General features: G+C 47.2%; 11 protein-coding genes across 11 annotated transcripts; 3 read left to right on the top strand and 8 right to left on the bottom strand.

The window, feature by feature from the left end:
* Positions 1–73: 73 nt before the first annotated feature.
* KUCA_T00005133001 (uncharacterized protein) lies at positions 74–2214 on the bottom strand (the record flags this gene model as incomplete). Its single annotated transcript, XM_022606288.1, has 2 exons — positions 74–1202; positions 1328–2214. 2 exons carry the CDS (start codon positions 2212–2214, stop codon positions 74–76), a joined length of 2016 nt encoding a protein of 671 aa, XP_022461135.1.
* A 365-nt stretch (positions 2215–2579) lies between these two features.
* KUCA_T00005132001 (uncharacterized protein) lies at positions 2580–5414 on the bottom strand (the record flags this gene model as incomplete). Its single annotated transcript, XM_022606287.1, has 1 exon — positions 2580–5414. One exon carries the CDS (start codon positions 5412–5414, stop codon positions 2580–2582), a length of 2835 nt encoding a protein of 944 aa, XP_022461134.1.
* A 2010-nt stretch (positions 5415–7424) lies between these two features.
* On the bottom strand, positions 7425–7784 carry KUCA_T00005131001 (uncharacterized protein; the record flags this gene model as incomplete). Its single annotated transcript, XM_022606286.1, has 1 exon — positions 7425–7784. One exon carries the CDS (start codon positions 7782–7784, stop codon positions 7425–7427), a length of 360 nt encoding a protein of 119 aa, XP_022461133.1.
* A 958-nt stretch (positions 7785–8742) lies between these two features.
* Positions 8743–9114, bottom strand: KUCA_T00005130001 (uncharacterized protein; the record flags this gene model as incomplete). Its single annotated transcript, XM_022606284.1, has 1 exon — positions 8743–9114. The coding sequence occupies one exon, from the start codon at positions 9112–9114 to the stop codon at positions 8743–8745; it is 372 nt and encodes a 123-aa protein (XP_022461132.1).
* Positions 9115–9491: 377 nt separating this feature from the next.
* Positions 9492–11354, top strand: KUCA_T00005129001 (uncharacterized protein; the record flags this gene model as incomplete). Its single annotated transcript, XM_022606283.1, has 3 exons — positions 9492–9514; positions 9603–9701; positions 10052–11354. 3 exons carry the CDS (start codon positions 9492–9494, stop codon positions 11352–11354), a joined length of 1425 nt encoding a protein of 474 aa, XP_022461131.1.
* A 361-nt stretch (positions 11355–11715) lies between these two features.
* KUCA_T00005128001 (uncharacterized protein) lies at positions 11716–13122 on the bottom strand (the record flags this gene model as incomplete). The annotated part of the gene is made up of 1 exon (XM_022606282.1): positions 11716–13122. The coding sequence occupies one exon, from the start codon at positions 13120–13122 to the stop codon at positions 11716–11718; it is 1407 nt and encodes a 468-aa protein (XP_022461130.1).
* A 402-nt stretch (positions 13123–13524) lies between these two features.
* KUCA_T00005127001 (uncharacterized protein) lies at positions 13525–14091 on the top strand (the record flags this gene model as incomplete). The annotated part of the gene is made up of 1 exon (XM_022606281.1): positions 13525–14091. The coding sequence occupies one exon, from the start codon at positions 13525–13527 to the stop codon at positions 14089–14091; it is 567 nt and encodes a 188-aa protein (XP_022461129.1).
* A 619-nt stretch (positions 14092–14710) lies between these two features.
* KUCA_T00005126001 (uncharacterized protein) lies at positions 14711–15976 on the bottom strand (the record flags this gene model as incomplete). The annotated part of the gene is made up of 1 exon (XM_022606280.1): positions 14711–15976. The coding sequence occupies one exon, from the start codon at positions 15974–15976 to the stop codon at positions 14711–14713; it is 1266 nt and encodes a 421-aa protein (XP_022461128.1).
* A 328-nt stretch (positions 15977–16304) lies between these two features.
* Positions 16305–18056, bottom strand: KUCA_T00005125001 (uncharacterized protein; the record flags this gene model as incomplete). Its single annotated transcript, XM_022606279.1, has 1 exon — positions 16305–18056. The coding sequence occupies one exon, from the start codon at positions 18054–18056 to the stop codon at positions 16305–16307; it is 1752 nt and encodes a 583-aa protein (XP_022461127.1).
* A 222-nt stretch (positions 18057–18278) lies between these two features.
* On the top strand, positions 18279–18902 carry KUCA_T00005124001 (uncharacterized protein; the record flags this gene model as incomplete). Its single annotated transcript, XM_022606278.1, has 1 exon — positions 18279–18902. The coding sequence occupies one exon, from the start codon at positions 18279–18281 to the stop codon at positions 18900–18902; it is 624 nt and encodes a 207-aa protein (XP_022461126.1).
* Positions 18903–18959: 57 nt separating this feature from the next.
* KUCA_T00005123001 (uncharacterized protein) lies at positions 18960–20282 on the bottom strand (the record flags this gene model as incomplete). Its single annotated transcript, XM_022606277.1, has 1 exon — positions 18960–20282. One exon carries the CDS (start codon positions 20280–20282, stop codon positions 18960–18962), a length of 1323 nt encoding a protein of 440 aa, XP_022461125.1.
* Positions 20283–20691: the final 409 nt, after the last annotated feature.

Raw genomic sequence — 20691 nt, 5'->3', positions numbered from 1 at the left:
AACTTGATAGAGCACATGAGAGCATCGTCAAGCTCAGCAGACTAGCCAATGACAAATGACACAGCAAAGGCCTTTAGGCCGATCTTGGCGAGCACTTTGGGAGAACAACCCCATCCTTCAGACTTCTGTTCGCAGTGAACAATCCCCATTGTGTCTCCCAGGTTCTATCGGCTGTATTCCAGGTTGCCTTCCATGGCTCATCAAAGGCCTCGAAGAAATACCAAGAATAGTTCTGGTGGTACATCTCACACACATATTGGTCGAGGAAGTACTGGAAGTGTTTGGGTCCAGCAACGGAAGCAACGAAAGATCCGCCATTATAGGGCCATCCAGCCTCTGTGATCGACAACTCTGTTTTGAGTCCCAGGTCGTCTCTTAGAGCTTTGACTTGGTTCTTGAGACAGTCGAGTGTCCATTTTGTTGCCATCTGAACAGGTTCTCCACTGAAAAATGGATGGATATTGCACCCAACTATGTCTGCAGTCTCCAGTAAAACGGCATCGACAATGGAGCCGACTTCGGATATTCCAATGGGCAAGTCGTCATAGCCAATGGAAGCAGCAATCTTTTTTGCTTTGAGTATGTTCTGGGCAATTTCAGAGCTGTTCTGATCATGTCTGAAGAGAACTTCGTTCCCCACAAACACATCTTCAAACATGTTTCTTGGAAATCGTCTTAGAACCTCTTCCATAGACTCAAGCTGAATATCGTTGAGACGAGGCTCGCTTCCAAGCCATACTCCCAGTGAAACTGTCATATTCAGACCAAGATCCTCTATAGCCTGGAGAACGAGATGGGCCTGGTTACATTGCATACCATAGAGTCTCACTCTGGTTGTCACCATTGAAAGCAAAGCGAGATCAAGAGTAACATCGCGAAGCTTTGCGCCGCAGGCGGGTTCGAGCGAGCCCTGTGGTTGGTATGCCATTCCATAAAAGGTATTGTGCAATCTTTCGTCCGACATGAGGCTTTTGATTTGTTCATCAGAGTGGAATGCTGGGTTGAGCCCGAGGAACGTATTCTGTTTTCTGAGATCTGAACCTTTGAGTCCTGTGAAAGGACGAAGATCTTCAGTATCATTTTTCACTACTACACTTTCGGAATTGTTTCCAAAGATAGCCAGAAGCCGTTGTCGTCCATCCGGTCCGGCTCTTTCAATATAAGAACTGACTGTGCTCTCTGTACCTCTCCAGTTCACATAACTATTGGGTTAGTCTAGGGATCAAGTTGAAAAAAATGTGAACTCAGTTAGATCGCAGTTAGATCACACTAGTAAATCTCACTGGTAACCCTCTCTGGCGTTCACGAAATCACTTTTCAGGCTTACTTGAGAACTATTAGCGAAAAACAGGACGCTACCAGCAAAAAGATCAACGTCACGGACGCCATTCCCTCTTTGGTTTGAATGAAATGCCGCTTTGGTACTGAAGCACGATGGCTTTTTCCCGCATCGCTTGCACTGATGGTATCGTTATCCGTATCTTCATCGGGACTCTTATGGGTTGAGGACGATGCCTCTGGACTTGGAATTGGGGAATCCTTTTTGAAAGGGTTCCAGAATCGTTTAAGTCTAGATGGTCTAGTCAAGGTCTGGTCAATTGAACGGTTGAGAATCTGAATGGGATCAATTCTGTCGGCCTGCTCTTGAGGCAAATACCTCACTGATGAATCGCGATCTTTTCCTTGTTTCAGCATTGGGTTCATCCAAAGAGGTGGTGGCTGCGCAGAGTCCTCTGCTGTCTTCATAAATGTGACCGAAGTCAATGGCCATTGGGGAACATTTTCCGGATCAATCCCGGTGTAAGTGACTGGTTCTTGTACTGCTTTGGAAGATTTGACATTTGGAGCACTGTTTCCAATGATAGATATTTTTCTGGCACCTGTGTTGAGTTGGAAAGGGTCAGAATGTTCTTGGGACTGGTCTTCACCGTATTCCTCAATCAAATTGGCTGTTGATTCGTCGGGTTTTTCGAGAGAAATAGTCTCGGGATCTTCCGAGGTTATTTTATTCAACTCTGGGGCTATTGGGATCACAAAGGGATTCTTGCGGTTATCTGATACATTACGCGAAACCATTGGTGGCACGCTCTCAGTATCAGATGTTGTCTCCAACTCCAGCTGCGCAGTCGCCTGTTCTTCTGTTGCTGCCGTAACTGGAACCGAGCGGTACGCCATCATCTTTCTTCCCTCCGCAATAGCAGCCGAATTCATCATGCTGGTGTCTATTCTGATGTTTGGGAGCGTTTCAAAGATTCAAAGATGGAACTGTTGAGATTGTAAGCGCCCAAAGCTTGCGCCGCATTGAGCCGCACACGTCGTAAACATGCAGAGTGAGACTAAATTGAAATGACCTCATCGTGTTGGTTTGAAGTTCTATTGGAGAAAAAAATTGTCTAAAATATGGAAGTTATTAAAAATGACGTCTTGAATTATGAATGATGGCGATGGTCGAGTGGTTGACCAGTAATAGGCAAAAACCGAAAGCTTTGAGCAATAGTGAGAGTAAGGAGCCAAACAGTCTTTAATGCGATGAAAAGAGAAGTGAAAGATGTCGCCTAGAAGTTGAAAGCAGTAAACCTTTACTCTTCCGTAGCCAGTTCCTTGGCCTCTTCTTTGGTTTCCTCCTTGGCCTCCTCCTTGGACTCTTCCTTGGACTCTTCCTTGGACTCATCCTTGGCCTCCTCCTTGGCCTCCCCTTTGACTTCTTCCTTCACCTCCTCCTTTACCTCATTCTTGGTTTCCTCATTCTCAGCCTTTTCGAAAGTTGAATCGCTCTCCTTGTTCTTCTCAGCTAGAGCCTCAGCCTCTTCGATCTCCCTACCAATCAAACGTTCCACTCTCTCATACTGGAACAATGGCTTCCGCACAGCAGGTCTCTTCTTGAAAGTCTTGACAAGATCAATATATGCCTTGGTCTCCTCTTTCGTCATCTTGCTGCGGTTATGGAATAAGAGCTTCTTCTCCTCCTCGTGGATGTCCGTAAGCTCGTGAGTCAGGTAAAACTCGCTCATGGTCTCGCGGTTGTGGAGCAGCTTCAGAACCTGCGCGTCTGTCATCTTCGCTACGTTGTCCAAGAACTTGTCTTTGTCGGTCAGTCCATCTTCGCCAATATAGTCGGCTTCAACGAACACCTCCGAGAACCGTTCTTGGTGAAGCCAAAGTCTCAGAGGCTCCACATAATAGTAATCTTCGTACTCCCACTCTTTGATACCACGAGGATACTCCACGCTCAGAATAGAAGAGAAATTGCGAGGAACAAACACTGGAACACCCTCCAGCATACTCAAACGGGCTGGCGACAGCTCTTTGAAGTGGTAGAAATGACTGTTTCTGCAGTTATAGAGCTGAACCTCGGTATCTGGATCGGACTGCTCGATGAGCTCTGAGTAACGCTCTGGTCTAGGCTCATTCGTAAGACTGAGACCGGTGATGTCAATGTACACTCCTGAATCCACATCAATGAAACGCGCGTCAATGTTGTTAAGACCGTTTCCATGAGTGCGGATTGTCATGAAGGCATTACAATCGATGAAGAACTTGCCGAAACCATCTGCGATCTGCTCGACAACGAGTGTCTGGTTATATCTTTTGGCAAAATTCGAAAGACCCAAAGCAGGCATCTGGACATCAAGATCGTCATCGAATGGGAACGTCAATCCGTCCCAGTACCACGAGAGCAGGGCTCCGTGGTTCATCCATTGAACGATACCTGACTGGTATGTGAAATGAAGCCAGTTTCTCAGCAAACGATGCAGAATGATCTTCTTACGCTCGTCCATCTCCTTCATGGTGAAACCTGGTCTGGCGTAGTCCAAACGGCCGTTGAAAAAACGCCATTCGTAGTGCCAGCCCTTGTCCTTGTTCTCAGCATTGGTCTGCATTCTCGCGAGCTTGTAGTAAATCTGCTGGGTATCTGGAGTGAACTGACTCGAGAATTTAAGACCTTGGTAATGGTTATACTCGTGGGTAGTGAGACTGTACTGGTTGTAAACCGACTCGTCATAGTCATCACCACTCTTGGTCATATCCTCGAGCTTTCCGAGACGTTCCTCGTACTCGCGGATAAACGAGTTCACCACCTCTTCGTCCAGTTTAAACATATCCTTGTCAAACACAAACTTGTAGTGGTTCTGAGCAAGCATCGTGTCGAAATCGACAGCACCATCAGTGTTGGGGATCATCGGAGGCACAGTGTCGATCAAATCGTTGAACTCTTGCACGGGATCCATTAAAATTTCTAAGTCACGGTCGTTAGAGTCAATCTTTTTGGCGGAGAGATAATCTTCAAAAAGCTGTGTGTCCACAATCCGCGCTTTCTCCTGGACTTTCACGTCGTAAATGCCCTTTTCGGCTAAAAAGATGATGTTCAAAGGCAAATTGCCGAACGAAAGCAGATTAGCCTTACCTTCAATCAGCTTGTATTCAGGCTCTCCAACGGTGTCTGGAGGTCTCACGACTGCAAAACCAGGTAATTGCTTGGTGGAACGGAGTCCCATCTCGCGTAATTGAGAGCTAGAAATATCGCGGGAGTTAATACACCAGCCATCTGTCGCAACCTTTTCCTTGGTGTGCTCAACAAGCTCCTCGCAAGTCATCTTCTCTTCTTCTGGCTTCGCAATCAGATGGTTCAAATCTGACAGGTCAACCCAGTCACTCCAGGAGAACGGCACGATAACCTGCTCCTCTATGCGCTTAGAGTCCACATTTTGTGGGTTCTTGGCCGAGTACTGCCCCTTGATGTAGTTCAAGTACACCGATAGAGTGAAACGTGGGTCCATCCAGAGAGTGTTGTTAGTCTTGAAAGAGGTGTACTTCGCCAGTTCGTTGCTGTTTTCCTCTTCGGGAGAGTATTCGTCAGGTAAAATGTTTTCACGCTTCTCGACAGAGGTCTTCACAGAGGGAAGGTCAAGGAAATCGCCGATCCTGATCTTGATCTCAGAGTATTTGACCTTGTTGTTCGCGAGCCAGTTCTCTGGGGCGTTCTCGTCAAAAGCGTTGATCTTGGAGCGCAACTTATCCGCCAGAGACAGCTCCTCAAAGGGGAGCGCTGGTATTTCGTAAGTGTATCCGGTCTCGGGGTTATACGCGGGATTGTTGGAGAACTCGTTGGCGTATGGGTCCGACTCGGAGCCAACAGTGTCGTTGGAGTTTCCTAGCAAACCACCGAGAGGGTTGGTATTTGAGATGGAGTCCAGTATGCTCGAAAGCGTCGTAGAGGTGTTGAATGTAGACTTGAACGACTCCAATCTCAGCGAAGGCTTGTCGACGCGATAGCCAACAAAAAAGTAGTTGATCAAGAACGCATTCAGCACCAGCGCTAGTGCAAGAGCAGTCGCAGAAGCCTTCGAGGGCCGTGCCACGCGGTGGATGGTGTGGCGAACCGCTCTTCTAACGTTGAATCTAGATTTCGACATAGCAAGAGGTAACGAGAGTAGTGCAAACTATGTGGTTTGCAATGAATTTGGAAGAGTCTTCTCGCGAGGTGCAGAGAATAAACCAACAAATGTGATGATAAATAAAATCAATGAAGCCGAAAACAGTCGCTTGGCTCCTTTGTTGAACTCAAGGGTGTTGTTTCCTTGTTTCGAAGTCTTGAACGGTGAGGAGAAAAAATGCCACGATATTTGATTATGGGATAATCGGTCGTTTTAGGCGTTTCAATGCTTTTTCAAAATCGCCTTGTCTTGAGGGGCTTTTGAAAAAGTTTCCCTTGTTTGACTTTGCGAAAGAGCAAAACTTAAGATCGATGTCAGCAAGAAAAAAAAGCAGATCACCAGCAGTGTAGATCTTTCAAACGAGTTTGTAGATCACAAGACGTAACTGGAAAGGGGTACTCGGGCTCGTATGCCGTAGTCGCCGTAGTCGCCGTAGTCCGATTGTGGGTGGCGTCTAATTGGACAAATCACGACAAAAACGTATTCTTTGATAACGCCTTGTGCCCGGTAAGCGAATGGATGAGGTTTAGTTGCAGAGAAACGAAATCCCTGGTGAAACTCCCTTGTCTTCTTGCAAGCTGTCTATGTTGCTTCAAGGATAACAAAAAAACTAGAGAGAAAATTAGCACAAGATACCAAGCGCGCTATTGACAAAAAGGGGACTAAGGTGGGGACGAAAAAAAATTAGGGATCTGCATCCTTTCAAATCGGGACATATTCAACCTGTATTATCCGGGTGAGAGGAGGAGACTTAGACCGTTGCTTTTCTTGTGCGCTTGGCATCCCTCTCAAAATGGAGGAAATTAGACGCAAATTTTTAAGCCCTGTTTTTGTTGTGGTTTTGTTTTGTGGTGTTGTTATTCTGGTTGCTGTTGATCGAACACGGACTGCCAATCCGCCAATAATTGGTAAAAGATTGACGGACACTCTTTGAGAGTTGTACCTCGCCGCAACGTTGTTGTTGCCTCTTGCAGGTCTCTTAAAACTACTTGTTGGCTTTGGGATCTCTGTGGATATCCCGATATGCAAACCGGTCGCTTGGCCGTGCACCATGCAGGTCTCGTTGCTTTCCTATTTTCAGACGGTGGGCACTGAATGTGCACCCAGTGGCAGTGCAAACTTTCCGTATTTCGCAGTTTTTTCATCATTTTCCTGCTAATCGCATAACTTTGTCCTGGTTTAGAAGGTAGACACGGTGAATCTTGGCAAATTGGCTACCTCTCACATGCTACAAACGTGAAATTTAACCAATAGTCCACCAGAATTCCAAATCTTGATTTGGTTCTATACACATGCTTTGGTCGCCTGGATCCCGTTCTCACAAACCTGTGTTCCAGGTTAAGCTTTTTGTGCTGAGAAAGGGACATTTCAGGTACAGACTTGAATCATGTAAGGGAAGCTGGAAGTGCCGTGCTGTTCTGCGGCCTATTCAGCGGGTCCTTTCACTGCTTGCCGTTGCGGTTCGGCCAGTGTTAAATTCGGCAAACACCCCATAGACCTCCGATTGTCACTTTGTCTGCCGATCTCGGGTAATAATAGGTGATATACAATAGGGCTTTTAGACCATAGTGCGGCTCCGTATGGTGCTACACACGTTGGGGAGGCCGGTGTACCGTATGCTCCCCACAGTACTCTATCTAGATGTCTGTTGAGTTTGGACTCCTTCAGTTGCAGACTCATGATATTGTAGGGCTCTCAGGCTGCTTGATCCATACCTTAGAATTAGCATTCTGTAATGGACTGCATTCTGAGTCAAAACAGCTGTCATATCTCGCGGGTCGATAAGTTTAGGCCCTCCCCTGGCTCATAACCTTGAACTGATAAGTCCGATAAGATAACTAGATCGGAGATACGACTAGCTGGACATCCCGTCATCGACATACTGGATGTCTATGAAAGGTCTCCACCATTAGACTACTAAGCTGTATAACATCGAAAAAAGTTGTCGTGCCCAGCACTGATTAACAGGTAGTTACATAACTAGTGCATTTACAGCACACCATTCTGTCTCAAGCCACAGAACCACGCAAGGCCGTATCCACCAATAGTGTTAAAGGTGATGGTGCATCCCTTCTTGAAATAAAACACGTCGCCTGGGTGCGCCTTGACAGTGTATCCTTCCTCGTCAGTGATGGTGTATTCTCCAACCACCTCGAGAATGACCTTCATTTCATCGTAGTTGTAAGTGTACACCAGGGGTTCTCCGTCAACCTGTTTGAAAAAACCACACGAGATCTGCTTGTCTGGCTCGGCCTCAGAAGTGAAGGTGTCACCCAAAAATGAGGCAGATGCCACGGCAGGTGGAAGCACTTCCTTGCCTTCTGCGGCTGGCTTGTATGTCATAGGCATCTTGAATATGTGAGTGATGGAAAAAATACGGACTTGATGTTGGAGCCTTTGTATTTGTTCAAAGGAGTTGGAAAATACGAGGTTCTTATATGCTCCGTCTCGTGTTCTTGTGGAGAGGATTTTTCAGCGCTTTGGGCTCATTCTGGAGAAGCCTTATCGGGCTTCCTAATCGGGTAAAACTTTCCTGCGCTTAGTGCTCTCTACCTGACCTCCCCAATTCGAGGTCCGGTGGTCAAAAAATCCCGGATTAAATCTGGGAATGGCAAGTCAGACCCGTTGAGTTTATCCTGAGTAATATATCCTTAGCGTCTGGTGCAGGTCTTGTATGCGGGCCATCGATCCCTTTAGTATGACCCTCTCGATAGGCGCAATGATCCGCTACTGAAGACGGAATTGATAGCAACCTCGGAAGAGTCGTTAAGCTTTCAGATAGGAATTCAGATCGAATCGGAATATGGATGAAAAAGCTGTAAGTTAATTTGGGCTCAATTAAAGTTCAATTGAGGGCATACTGGTGGGGTTCGAAGTTTCCGCTCTGGGCTTTCGAATCACTATACAGAAAAGCGGCTGCAGTTTCTAAATGATTGTACGATAAAAAGGCTCAATGGCAGTTAATCTAACTTAAAGATCAATCAATTGATGGATTCAAGACTAAAACTAAAACCCATGTATATTATCTTAGAATTTGGACTGTGTGCCTTAGTCGCGACCACTAACATCCTCGATAGCTGAGGTTCTGAGGGGCATGGTTGAGAAAGTCATGAACTAATGTGCCGTTCACGGGTTCGTTGACCCAATTGAGTTTGTAGCATGCATTTGAAGTTATGTTGGTCTTTGGGCTGAAGAAAATAGAAAGCTCAATTTCGAATATCAAACAGACTTTTCACCTACTCTGGGGTAATTTCTCCAATCTACAATGAACTGACGTTGTATGAGACTTTGCTTCTTAACTATATACTTAAGCAGTGCCGTTGGTTCTCAATCCAGTGAAGAAGGCTAGCCCGTATCCTCCTGTGTTCTGGAATGTAATGGTGCATCCCTTCTTAAAGTAGAAGACATCACCAGGCTTGACGCTAACCTTGTAGCCAGTCTCATCAGTCAAGGTGTATTCACCAACAACCTCAAGAATCACCTTCATTTCGTCGTAGTCGTAGGTGTAGACCAATGGCTCACCGGCCTCCTGTCTGTAAAATCCACACGAGATCTGCTTGTCTGGCTCGGCCTCGGAGGTGAAAACGTCTCCCAAGAACGAGTTGTTACCTGGGGTTGGAATGGCTGGGAGGACCAAGTCGAGTCCCCACTTCTCCTTAGGCTGATATAACATAGGCATCTTTGTAGTCAATTGATGATATTTGAATCTGAGTAATGAAGAGAAAGAAAAAAAAGAGGTCCAGTGGGACGTAGGGCCAATATTTATACCCCCATAGAAGGCATAGCGCTTTATCAGAGTTTAAGTAAAATGACAAGATTATGCCCTAAAATGGACATGGTTTCCAGCTGGAGAAGAACCCCACAAAACCGGAATTTGATCTCACAACCACAGGGGAGTGTCTTGCTTATCACGTGCAGTTCCTCCGTATTGAGCCGCGCACTCTCCTTATCTGCCTCCTCACAGACGTCATTTGCGCCTTGAGAAAGCATACTAAGGGGCAATCTAACTCTTTTCTCCACAAAACTGCGATTCCATCATCTTGAGTGCTGTTTGCAATGACCGTTGACTCTCTTCCAGTGTAAGTGCTATTTTTTGTTTGAACTCCCAGTTTTTTGGCCGTTCAGCTCCAATTCCGAAAATACCGTGCCACTAACAAGTCTCCCCAGAGACGCTGAGCCGTTCGGATTGACCTCAAGCAAATATCATCAGAACTCCAGTTTTCTGCATCCGGGATCCAAGTATCATGATGTGAAGATTTCCGTTAAGTGAGTATCAAGGTTCTTTTTTATTGAGCGAAGCTTCAAAGAGGTTTAATGACCTGTGTGTTGTTTATTAGGTGTGGGCTATAGCCATGTGATGATCACGATATGACTATGAGATGACTATGAGATGCTTATATGATTTATCAGGCTTGTCAATTGCTTTATGGAATGTTTTGACTTGTCGCGCTTGTTTTACATGCTTGACTGGTCTTTTGATCGATATTTCATGGCTTATCTATAACTGGCTTCTGTCTTGTCTGCGGCTTCTCTACGGATCATCTCCCATCTGTCCTCTTGCTATTTCTCTCAGACAACCTGATTTGTCGTTTCATCTTACTAACGCCATTATATAGTCACTGGCAGCTCCGCGACCTTGTCTGCAAAAATTCTCTGGTGCAAGACCAGGTTTTTTACCCCACAAGCGAAGACATCAACGCGCTCGATCTCGAAACGGGCCACACACAGAGGCATGGTTCGTTTGAGTTTGCGCCACGGTGTATTAAGGAACTGGATGGGATATTTGTTGCCGGTGGAGTTCAAAACTCGGGCGGTCCGATGGGAACGTCTCGCGGCCAGTTCGGAATCATGGTGTCGGAGACAGGGGTTACGCAGAATCTCGGTGTCGGCAGTTTGATCAACAATTGTGTTTCAATCGACAAACAGTCCAATGCGAAGTACGTTTCGCTCATATGCAACAATGACCAGTATCTATATTGGGCCGATATCACGCCTTCTGGTGCTGTCACCACTGACATGTCTGCCAACCTGGGCATTCCACTCAATCATGCTTCGTTGTCCCCTGATCAGAAGACGATCGTCGCTTGTGGTGACAACTCTGACTTCTTTGTGCTGCATCCGGAAGAGCTCCATACTGGTGCTCGCCAACAAATTTGCACTACCTTTGATAATGGCTTTTCCACTTCTTTCCACCCAAACGGGCTTGTGTTTGCAACAACATTCCAGGAAGGTGTGGCGCTTGTTTACGACATTCGGAATATTTCACAGCCGATTCATACGGTGTGGTCTACGCGGAGAAACGCTCAAAATGGTGCCTTCAGATGCTGCAAATTCGCTGGTGGAACTGACGATCTACTATTCATCTCTGAGCATGTTGGTCGCGTTCACATGGTGGACACCCGGGATTTTGCCAACCACCAGGTGATTATGTTGCCGCAGCTTTTAAGAGGAAGTTCGCCTCTTTCCCAGCAAGGAAAAGATGTCTACAATGAATCGTTGATTCGACCATTTGGCGAAGTTGTGGCAGATTTCAACCATTACACTAGGCAAACCGACGATTTTGGACCCTCTAGATCACGCTGGGGGGCTCGTCACTCAATTTTGAACCAGGAACAACGCGTGAACAGACTTATCACAGTTAGACTTCCGCCACGGGCTCAGCAGCAGGATCCCGGGAGATATCGCACGCTAGCGCAGAGCCAAAGCCAGACGGCACCGGATCAACGAGAGCCTTTCTCACACATCACGGACAGAAATCCGAACGCGTTCTTTGAGCTCTGTGACACAGAGCTGTCGGGTTTGGAGTGGCTGGAGACTCGCAGAGGCAGTTCTCTTGCTATTGGCTGTTCTAAGGGGGTTATCAAGTGGGACATTGCTTGCTGGGGCCGGAAGTGTTTCCCTAGTTTTGGAGTCTGTTAAAATTATGGCGTTGTTAAAAATGGTTTATGTCTTATGGTCGGTTAATGATATATGTGAAAGAAGAATGAAAGGGAAAATGAAAAGGCTTTGCTCGTTAGGTAGTCATGTGGGTTTGATGAAAATTTGAAAAGAGCAGTCTCAAGCTTAAGGATCACATGGAAAAGAAGAGCTTCTGCAAGTCCTTTTGAGAGGTAAGTTCGGTGTCTACAGAGAGCTTTGGTGAGTCCTCCCACGGTTAGTTTGATGTTATCATTGAAAGAAAGATGATATGTAGGGTGATTGTCTGCGGCAGAAAGGTTTGTCTTCCATAAAGGGAAGCGCCAGCTGCAGGCATTAGTCTGAATTTATTTTCCTTTGTGGTTTAGGTCATAGTCACCAGCTCCTCGGCAGAGGTTGGATGAATCGCAACACAATTGTCAAAGTCTTGCTTGGTAGCACCCATCTTGACGGCCACTCCAAAACCTTGAAGAATCTCGGCAGAATCGTCACCAACAATGTGGAGTCCAATCACTTTCTCGTTCTGAGACTTAAGACAAACCAGTTTGTATGCAGTGGGATCTTTATGCTCAACGTCTTCCACCATAGCATAGTACATCGATGTGAACTTGGAGGTGTACACCTTGATATCGTCAGCACCGTACTTCTCGATGGCCTCCTTCTCGGTCAAACCAATGGTACCGGATTGGGGGTGCGAGAACACAACACTTGGGATGTTCTCAAAGTCCATCTTCTGTTTGGCAAACTGTTCTGGTCCAAATAGACGGTTGGAAAGACGACGACCGGTTGCAATGGCAACGGGTGTGAGCTCGACATTGCCAACAACATCACCAAGAGAGAACACTTTGGGCACGTTAGTTTGCTGGTACTCGTCCACCAGAACCTGGTCGTGGGAGTTGAGTTTCAACCCGATCTCCTTGACGCCCAGAGGAATCAAAGACTTGCGACCAACAGTCCAGATCAAAGTATCCACCTCAATCTCACTGGCACCGCCATTCAGCTCAACCTTGAGCGAGCCGTCGGCGTTCTTGGTCACATGGGTCACCGAAGACCGTTTGTGCAAGTTGATCCCGGATTTGATGTATTTGTCAGTGATGGTTTGCTGGATAAGGTCGTCGAATTTGCGCAGAACGGTGTCTCCACGAATGATCAAGTGGGTCTCCGATCCGAGTCCGTTGAAGACGCCGGCAAACTCTATTCCAATGTAACCGGCACCGACAACGGCAACTCTCTTGGGCTGTTCTTCAAGGGCAAAGAATCCATCAGAGTCAATTCCAAGTCCAGCCCCAGGAACATCTAGCTTAACAGGTGCTCCTCCAGTCGCAATCAGGATGTTGTCGGCAGTGTAGGTGGTCACACTATTGTCCTTTGCAGTGACTTCAACAGCACCATCCTTGTTGAAGCGGGCATAGCCATACACAAAGTCGACACCTTCCTTGGTCATGTTTCTCTCGTATATACCATTTAGTCTGGCAATGTACGCATCACGCTTCTGCTTGATTCTGGCCCAATCAAAGCTGTTCGCATACTCCGGCTCGACCTGCCCAAAACCGTACTCCTTGGCGATTCTCAACTTGGAAGCCATATCTGAGGTATACCACATGATCTTCTTGGGAACACATCCAACGTTGACACAAGTTCCACCCATGGCTTTGGCCTCAATCACCAATGCCGAAGCTCCATGCTTAGCTGCTCTTCTGGCGCTGGCCACTCCACCGGAGCCGCCACCTATCACAAGATAGTCGTAATGTGTCTTCATAGCCCTTAGCATACAAAATAAAAAACTGCTTTTTATTCGGAGAAAAGAAAACAATGTAGCCTTTGCAGAAAGAGAACCAAGGGGGCGGCGCCGGATTTTTATGGGGGAGTGCCATATTCCAGCCAGACCATGAAAATTGTTTGGCGCACTTCCTTGGTTTTGTGACTTATGGCGGCACGAACTGGCATTACTTGAGATTTAAAGATATTGCTACATAGCTTTTTTCCGCGAAAACATAACTGTGACTGATTTACTCTTCTAATGAGACTTTTTGGAGGCTAATCCGTGGTTCTTGTCGTCGTGTGTGGAACAGTTTGGAGAACTTGATTCACACACTTCCGTCAATGTTCCTCGGTTGTTACTAATGAACGATAGGTCCAGGTCGTCATCACAGTTGCTTACAAACCATCCATTATGGCGGATAATCTCTTTAGCAATAACGATGTGGATGAGTTGATGGAAAACGATGGAAGTGTCGGTGCAGAAGACACGCGTGAGGAGTCGGCAGTGCCGCCTCCCCAGTTACCGGAGTTCACTCGCAAAGACAAGACTTTGGAGGAGATTCTAGAGATGATGGATGACGAGGATTTCACACCCATCATCCCGGATCTGGTGACAGACTACTATTTAGCCAAAAACGGGTTCGAGACGTCGGATGTGAAGATCAAGCGCCTGCTTGCGTTGGCTACTCAGAAGTTCGTGAGTGATGTTGCTACGAACGCTTACGAATATTCGCGAATCCGGTCGCAGAGTGCGGTTTACAACTCGACAAATCCCCAGGCACGTGCCAAACAGCTGCTTGCTGGCCAGCAGCAGATAAATGTTTCCAATGGAGATGAAACGGCCACTGCTTCTGGCGGTGGAGGAGGAGGGTCTTTTTCAAATAACCACGATAAGAAGGTGGTTTTGACGATGGAGGACTTGAGTCTTGCGCTGGGAGAGTATGGGTTGAATGTTAATAGGCCTGATTTCTACAGGTGATTAGCTGTGAAGCAGATGTGAACGAAAACGAAAAGAGCGGAGACAAGCTGACGAAAGGTCAGTTTCCAGGAGTGAGGAGAATTTGTATCAAGAAGAGCGCATGTATGTGGTTACTAGTGAGTGCTTGTGAACTGTAGAAAGTGGGTGTTTGTGAATTGTAGAAGGTGAGGTAGAGGTGAGAGTGGAGCAGATCAGAGAGGGAAATTTGGTGATGCTCGCAGTTACAGGTTACAGCATAATCAAATCATTCTGAAGGAGCGACTTAGCGTCTATGACTAATGGAGATCACAAGAAGTCCGTAATATCAGGTCTGGAATAAAGCGTTTTTTGTGATAATTTTCTTCAAGTTCCTAACATTCTTTGAAGACTCCAAAATGCAGTACGCGCTGCGTGGTTGCATACTTCATGCACCATCTTCGCAGCATGCTATGCAAACAGACTTGAAGACATGAATCACAATTCCTACAGTTTCTGCAAATTTCTCGGAGAGAAGTCAGACCCACTAATATGTTACTACAGCTCATATACTTTCTACTACAATTATTACTATTTTTAAGCGCAAACTTGGTTTAGCGCAAATTAGCAATCGGCTTCGTAAAAAAACTTTAGGAAGTAACTCTCAATCAAGCCGATCACTCATCACCTGCTTTACAGGCTCCTTGTCGTTGATATAAAGATTGTGCTCCTGGATATAGCGAATGACCGAGTTCGGTAACAGATACTGCACACTCATTCCACGCCGAAGGAACAGTCGCACCTTGGTGGAACTGATATCGTTGTAGATCAACTGGGTGATCACCAAGATGTTCTTTCGATGCTCATACATGATGTCGTGAGAAAGAAGAAAGCTCCGCACATCTGATCCAGTTCTTTCTACTATCAAACAACCGTATCTGCCCAGTATGTGGTGCAAGTCCTGGTCGGCCCATACATTGGGTTCTCCCATAGACTCGATGAGGTCTCCTCCTGCAAGCAGCATGATCTTTACACCCTTGTAGGTTCCATCAGCTGTGCGGATACCTCCACGCTTCACGTTGATCTCTTCATTGAAATGGTCCAGTACCAGCGCTGTACGGGTGTATTTCGGTTGGAGACTCTCCCAGGCATCAACCATCAGCCATGACGAGGTACGCTCACACGCAAGCTCGCACATTCGCACCCGGTGATAAGACGGAGCCAGGCCCTGTTTATGGTAATTGTCCGAAACGGGAGAGTAGTAACCGCCCACCACTTCGAACCGGGTAGACTCGCGAATCGAGTCAAGCGCCATCTCAAACATCCGCAGATGCAGGTAGGTGATTGGCGAGAACGATCCGCATGCGACAACCACGAGAGGATATTTCGTCTGGTCTTCAAGATGCGTAGCAAGTCTATGGGACGGGAACTGGTAACCCGTGAGGCTCTTGGACTGTCTCTGGACACCGTGGGGAACCTCTTCAAGGTCGGCTATCTGGAATGAGTGCACTCTGGCAATATTGCCGTTACCGGAAACTCTTTCGTCCAACTCCCGAGCCGCTGAATTTGAAGCCATATATATTCCATCCTCAGATTGGCTATAGCTGCTATATGCCGTGGAAAGAGGCTGTTCGCGAGGATCATTCTCACTGTCGCTGGAGCTCAAAGGCTGCAATTCGGTGGGAATACGCGGTATCTTTGAGTGCGACTCCGAGTGTTCGGAGGAAAGTCCTGACTCCTTGGAATGATGTTTCTTCACCTTGTGATCCTTGGAGGGATGAGGTGCGGGTTGGTCAATGGGCTCGAGGTAGTCGGCTAACACGTATGGTTGTATCGGGCCAAGCGGCGGGATCTTGTTGGAAGGAGCTGGAGGCTCCATCTGCGGGTTCGAAGACGGAGGAACGAAATTTGGATCATGCGTTGGATCCATTGTGTTTGTTGTTGGAGTTTGAACCTGCACTGAGGCGGTAGCAAGGAGAAGAAGATCGGAGGCTCAGATGTTTTCCAATGACCGCCGGTTCGCAAGGCTCCTTTTGAGCGGAGGGGTAGTCGTGTATTGACAAGATGAGATGAGTCACGTGTGAATCTGTGCTCGTGTGCGGAGGCTTAAAAATTGCGACTTGCCTGTCGGGGCTCCTATGCGTGCGGCTCATGAAGCTTAGCGAGAACTCAACCGCACATAATTGCACAAACCTAGCAAAAACAGGTTATCCAAGCCCCATCAGCCTTGATATTTACACATCCTTCTGTGTGTCCAATTAATTCAACCGACACCACCGAAGATTCGCATCGTTCTTCTTCTCCATCAGTGTCTTCAGCTCTTGCAAATCCACCTCAAAGTAGTACGTCTTGGAGTCCTGCGCAATCCAAGCATTGGCATTACTCCCTCCATTTGTCAATTCACCTCGATATGTCACCACGTCCATTATTAGGCCATCCTGTATCAGTTTCTCCCACGAGGATTGACACAGCTCTTTGGACCTCACAGGAAATTTTGCTTGAAGCCCCACACTGTACTCGAGATTGGTGAACTTGGACTGCATCTCGCTGCCGGCCTGTTTGGCCATTGCAGAATATTCATCGTAGCACATCCCAAAGTTGACGTACTGTAGCTCGTTCTTAGCAATACACCGACATCCGCAAATCAACAATTTCAGTTCAAGGTCACTCAGCGAATTCATGACCACCTCCTGTATACTCAGTCGTCTCTGAAACAATCCCTCAGGGAACTCCGGAAAAAGCTTCGTTGGGATATCACAGATCGCTGGAACCAGCCAGTTTTTGAGCTCGCGCAAATCCTTCGTGGTATAGAAATTGGCGGTAACCTTTCGTCTCAAATATGTTCCAACAGTTGTAAGCTGTTTGACAATATAATTGTTGAACTCCACGCCAAGATTGGACTCAAATATGGTCTTATCGACCAGCAACTGCTGCATCACGATTTCACGATACTGCGAAAGCGTCTTTGGCCTCGAGACTCGTATCAATTGCTGCGAGAACCGTGACTTCACACGTTTCTCCAGCGACTCACGAGCGTCCGTCTTTGTGGTGACGCCAATAACGGAGACAGGCGTGATAGAGTGGCCTGCGCCCTGGGACAAATCAAACAAATTATAGAGGAGCGTTTGCTTAGAATCAGCCAAAAATGCATCAAACTCATCTATGACAAATACAATGGGAATGTTGTACTGGCCCGAGCCGGCCTCCTGCACTATTCGAAGAAAACGCGACATTGTCTCGTTCAACGTCTTTCTCTCAAAAGACCCTGTCAGAAGACTTGATTCGCCAGCCAATTGCGCAATCCGCACCTCCAACTGTTTCAGTATCTCACGAATGGCAATCTTTTCGTCTAATTGGATTGACCCATTGATACGAATCAAGATGTACTCGTCAGCATATTCTGTATCTATTTTAGCCAGAGCAGAGTTGACGAGCGCCGTCTTTCCTGCACCTCGAGGGCCCACGACTATCACTGAAGTACCCTCACGATCTCTGATCGTATGCTCCAACAACGTTACAAGTTGATCCTTTTGTTCAGTCAGACCAACCAGTTTGCAGGGCTTCCTAGATTTGAGCTGCGATAAAACTGTATTCCGTAGCAACTGCCACTCTTTCGCGTCTGTCTTACATTCTGAAATAGCCACACCTTCATTTGCACTGGCCGCACGATCTCGCACCAATGCCTCGTGAACCGCACCTTTTCCCGTGGTAGCAGATTCCAGTTGCCTCACCTCTCCTTCAAAATGGTCTTCGAACTCGGGACCTCGTTGCGTCCATTTCGTAGGAACCCGGGGCAATTTAGGAGTTTTGTTCCCAGATTTCGTACTGATCACTTCTGACGCGTCTTCCGTGCCACTGTCTGCCCCGGTATCGGCATCCTCCACTTCATCTTCTTCGCTGCTTGATACGTGCGAGGCACGTGCAAACTTCATCCAGCCCTCCACCCGAGAAACCAAGGGGGTCTTGTAGGTCTTGCGCCTCTTTGCTGGAGATGATGCTATCGAGGCCATTTTATCGAAGGAAACACAACTTGTTTTGAGATCTTGCTGAATGCTAGAAACAAGAAGAGAAGCGTGTCACACCAATTGGGTTTTACTGTCAACACTCCACGTGTCACAAAAAAGCTTCTCTGCCACCTTATATCGTGCCCCAATCCTTAGCCTCCAGATTTGTAAGTACTCCTCCGAATCATCACGGTCTTGTCTCCATATCTCTCTGCTTCATCCCAAATAATGACCCAAGTCTCATCAGAAGGTCCGTTTCCAGAAAGTGTGCTCTCGCTGCTTAAGAAAGCCAGGTTTGTACACCTGGCGACGTGTAAGGATGGGTTTCCGCACGTTTCGCTCATGAACTATACCTACATCAACGCCCATGACGCCTTCGGCGCTTCCCCACATCCAATTATCGCGCTTTCCACGCACACAGGTACCCAGAAGTACGAAAATATCTACAGCAACCCACACGTGTCTCTGCTAGTCCATGATTGGGTGACGGCCAATTCCATCTACAAAGAGGCCATCGATGAGGAGGAGGAAGAGCAAGAAGAGCAAGAAGAACCCGGTTCTCATAATTCCAGCAGAAATGGCAGCATTTCCAGCACTGCGCCATCCAAGCTTCTCCAAATGCTCCAAGGACTAAATCAGAACGAATTGAGCTCGGTGAGTGCAACTTTGGCTGGAGAAGCCACCATCTTGCTCCAGCCTAGTGAGGAAAAGGCCTACTACAAACGCAAGATGCTGCATGCGAACCCCGATGCCAAGCTATATATCGATGGTGATGATGTCGCCATTATCTTGGTCTCGCTCACCAAGTCGCGTGTCGCAGACATACAAAACAACGTGTCGGAATACTCGTGAGCCGCACTCTAATGTTTACGTTTCTTAACCCTTTTGTTATTAACTTGTCTATCCTTTTCAGCTTCCCTCAGAACCAAAGTCATTCGTGAACTCGACAAATTTGTCAAGATCGGCCTGGTTAACCGTGGGCCTATTCGTCTTGATTGCCTTGATGAAATCCTTAATTGTGAGTTCGGGTTCTTTCAACTGGTTTCCCTCCAGCTCGAGCCAGTTCATCTCCTTTGCCTCCTCATCTCCGGGCGAACACGGCGTGTACTGAGTCAGCTCTTCGCCTGTTTCTGGATCTTGGCCCAAAACTGGGCGGAAATGAGTCGCACTTTGGATCTTACGGATCGGCTGCATCAACGCGTCCCGCACGACAACAGCAACGTCATGCCCCGAATAACCATCCGTCATCTCCGCAAGTACCTTGTAGTCATGCTGGTCAAGCTGGCAAGGAGTGTCGTCAATATTGAGCTTGAACATCTCGGTTCGCGCTTCCGCATCTGGCAGCGCAATGTAGATTCGCCGCTCGAACCGCCTGCGGATTGCCGCGTCGAGCTGCCATGGGATATTGGTTGCTCCGAGAACGAGAACACCACTGGCATCATTTCCCACCCCGTTCATTTGAACGAGCAGCTCAGTCTTGATTCTACGAGAAGCCTCGCTTTCACCTTCGCCACGGGGACCGCACAGAGCGTCCACCTCATCGATGAAAATGATCGAAGGCTTGTTCTCACGTGCCATCTGGAAAAGCTGCTTCACCAATCTCTCGGACTCTCCCATCCACTTGGAAACCAGATCAGACGAAGATACCGAGAAGAATGTGGAGTTGGCCTCGGTCGCAACTGCCTTGGCCAGAAAAGACTTTCCCGTTCCTGGTGGGCCATACAGCAAGATTCCGCTGAGCGGTTTTCTCTTTCCAGTGAAAAGATGAGGGAAACGGACCGGAAGGATTACCGCCTCTTTAAGTGCATCTTTTGCTAGTTCCAATCCAGCTATATCCTCCCATTTCACGTTGGGTTTTTCCGAAAGAATCGAGTTCGAGAGGGCTCCACGCAGCTTTTTTGTCTCTGCATCATCATCATCGCCATTACCAGCGCCATCACCGGCTTTCTTTGCCTTGACAGAGCCACTAGTTGAACTGGATTCGCCTGTCTGCGAAGACTGCTGTTTCTTGTCAAGATGCTCCTTCAGCTGCTCTGCCCTCGTCAAATACTCGGTAAACTTTCCACGAATCAGATCTTTTGATTTCTCATTCTTCTCGTATTTGATCGCCAGCATCAGGTAGTCCAGCCCATTGAAATAGAGCTTGTACGCCTCCTCGTACTTGGACCCGGTGTCTGCCTCGATTGCCTTCTGGACTAGGTCAATTCCTTTCGTCAGAAAATCGCTAGACATCTCGGAATTAGGCGGGAATTGGATTCCTTTATATAGCTTCTGTGTGCTTCCAGGCTTATGTGGCAGTGCCTGTAGGTCCTGATGTGGTGCCTTTCTTGTTATGTCAGTACTATGAATCCGGCTGCCCCCTTAAAGATCTGGTGTGCACGACCATAACTATTGGGAATCGCACACTACAGTTTTTCAAGTAGAAGGGTCTCCGGATTGTCACTAGATCTTGACAAATATATTGTCATACAGGTTTCAATATCACCTGATTTGTCTTAATCATAACCAGTTATGTGTTTTATCTGTATTTTGCAAACTGGCTTGTAAAACCCCCTTCAAAAATGCAATCTCATTGATATCAGTCTTATCGGCATACCGTTATCGCGGCTGGAACAGTTGAGTCTTTGGAAAGTGTCATCAA

Source organism: Kuraishia capsulata, genomic scaffold, assembly GCF_000576695.1.
Source record: "Kuraishia capsulata CBS 1993 genomic scaffold, Kuraishia_capsulata_scaffold_6, whole genome shotgun sequence".
In the NCBI taxonomy this organism is placed as follows: domain Eukaryota; kingdom Fungi; phylum Ascomycota; class Pichiomycetes; order Pichiales; family Pichiaceae; genus Kuraishia; species Kuraishia capsulata.
The sequence above is the reverse complement of the archived record's forward strand: the minus strand, read 5'-3'. Positions and strand labels throughout refer to the sequence as shown.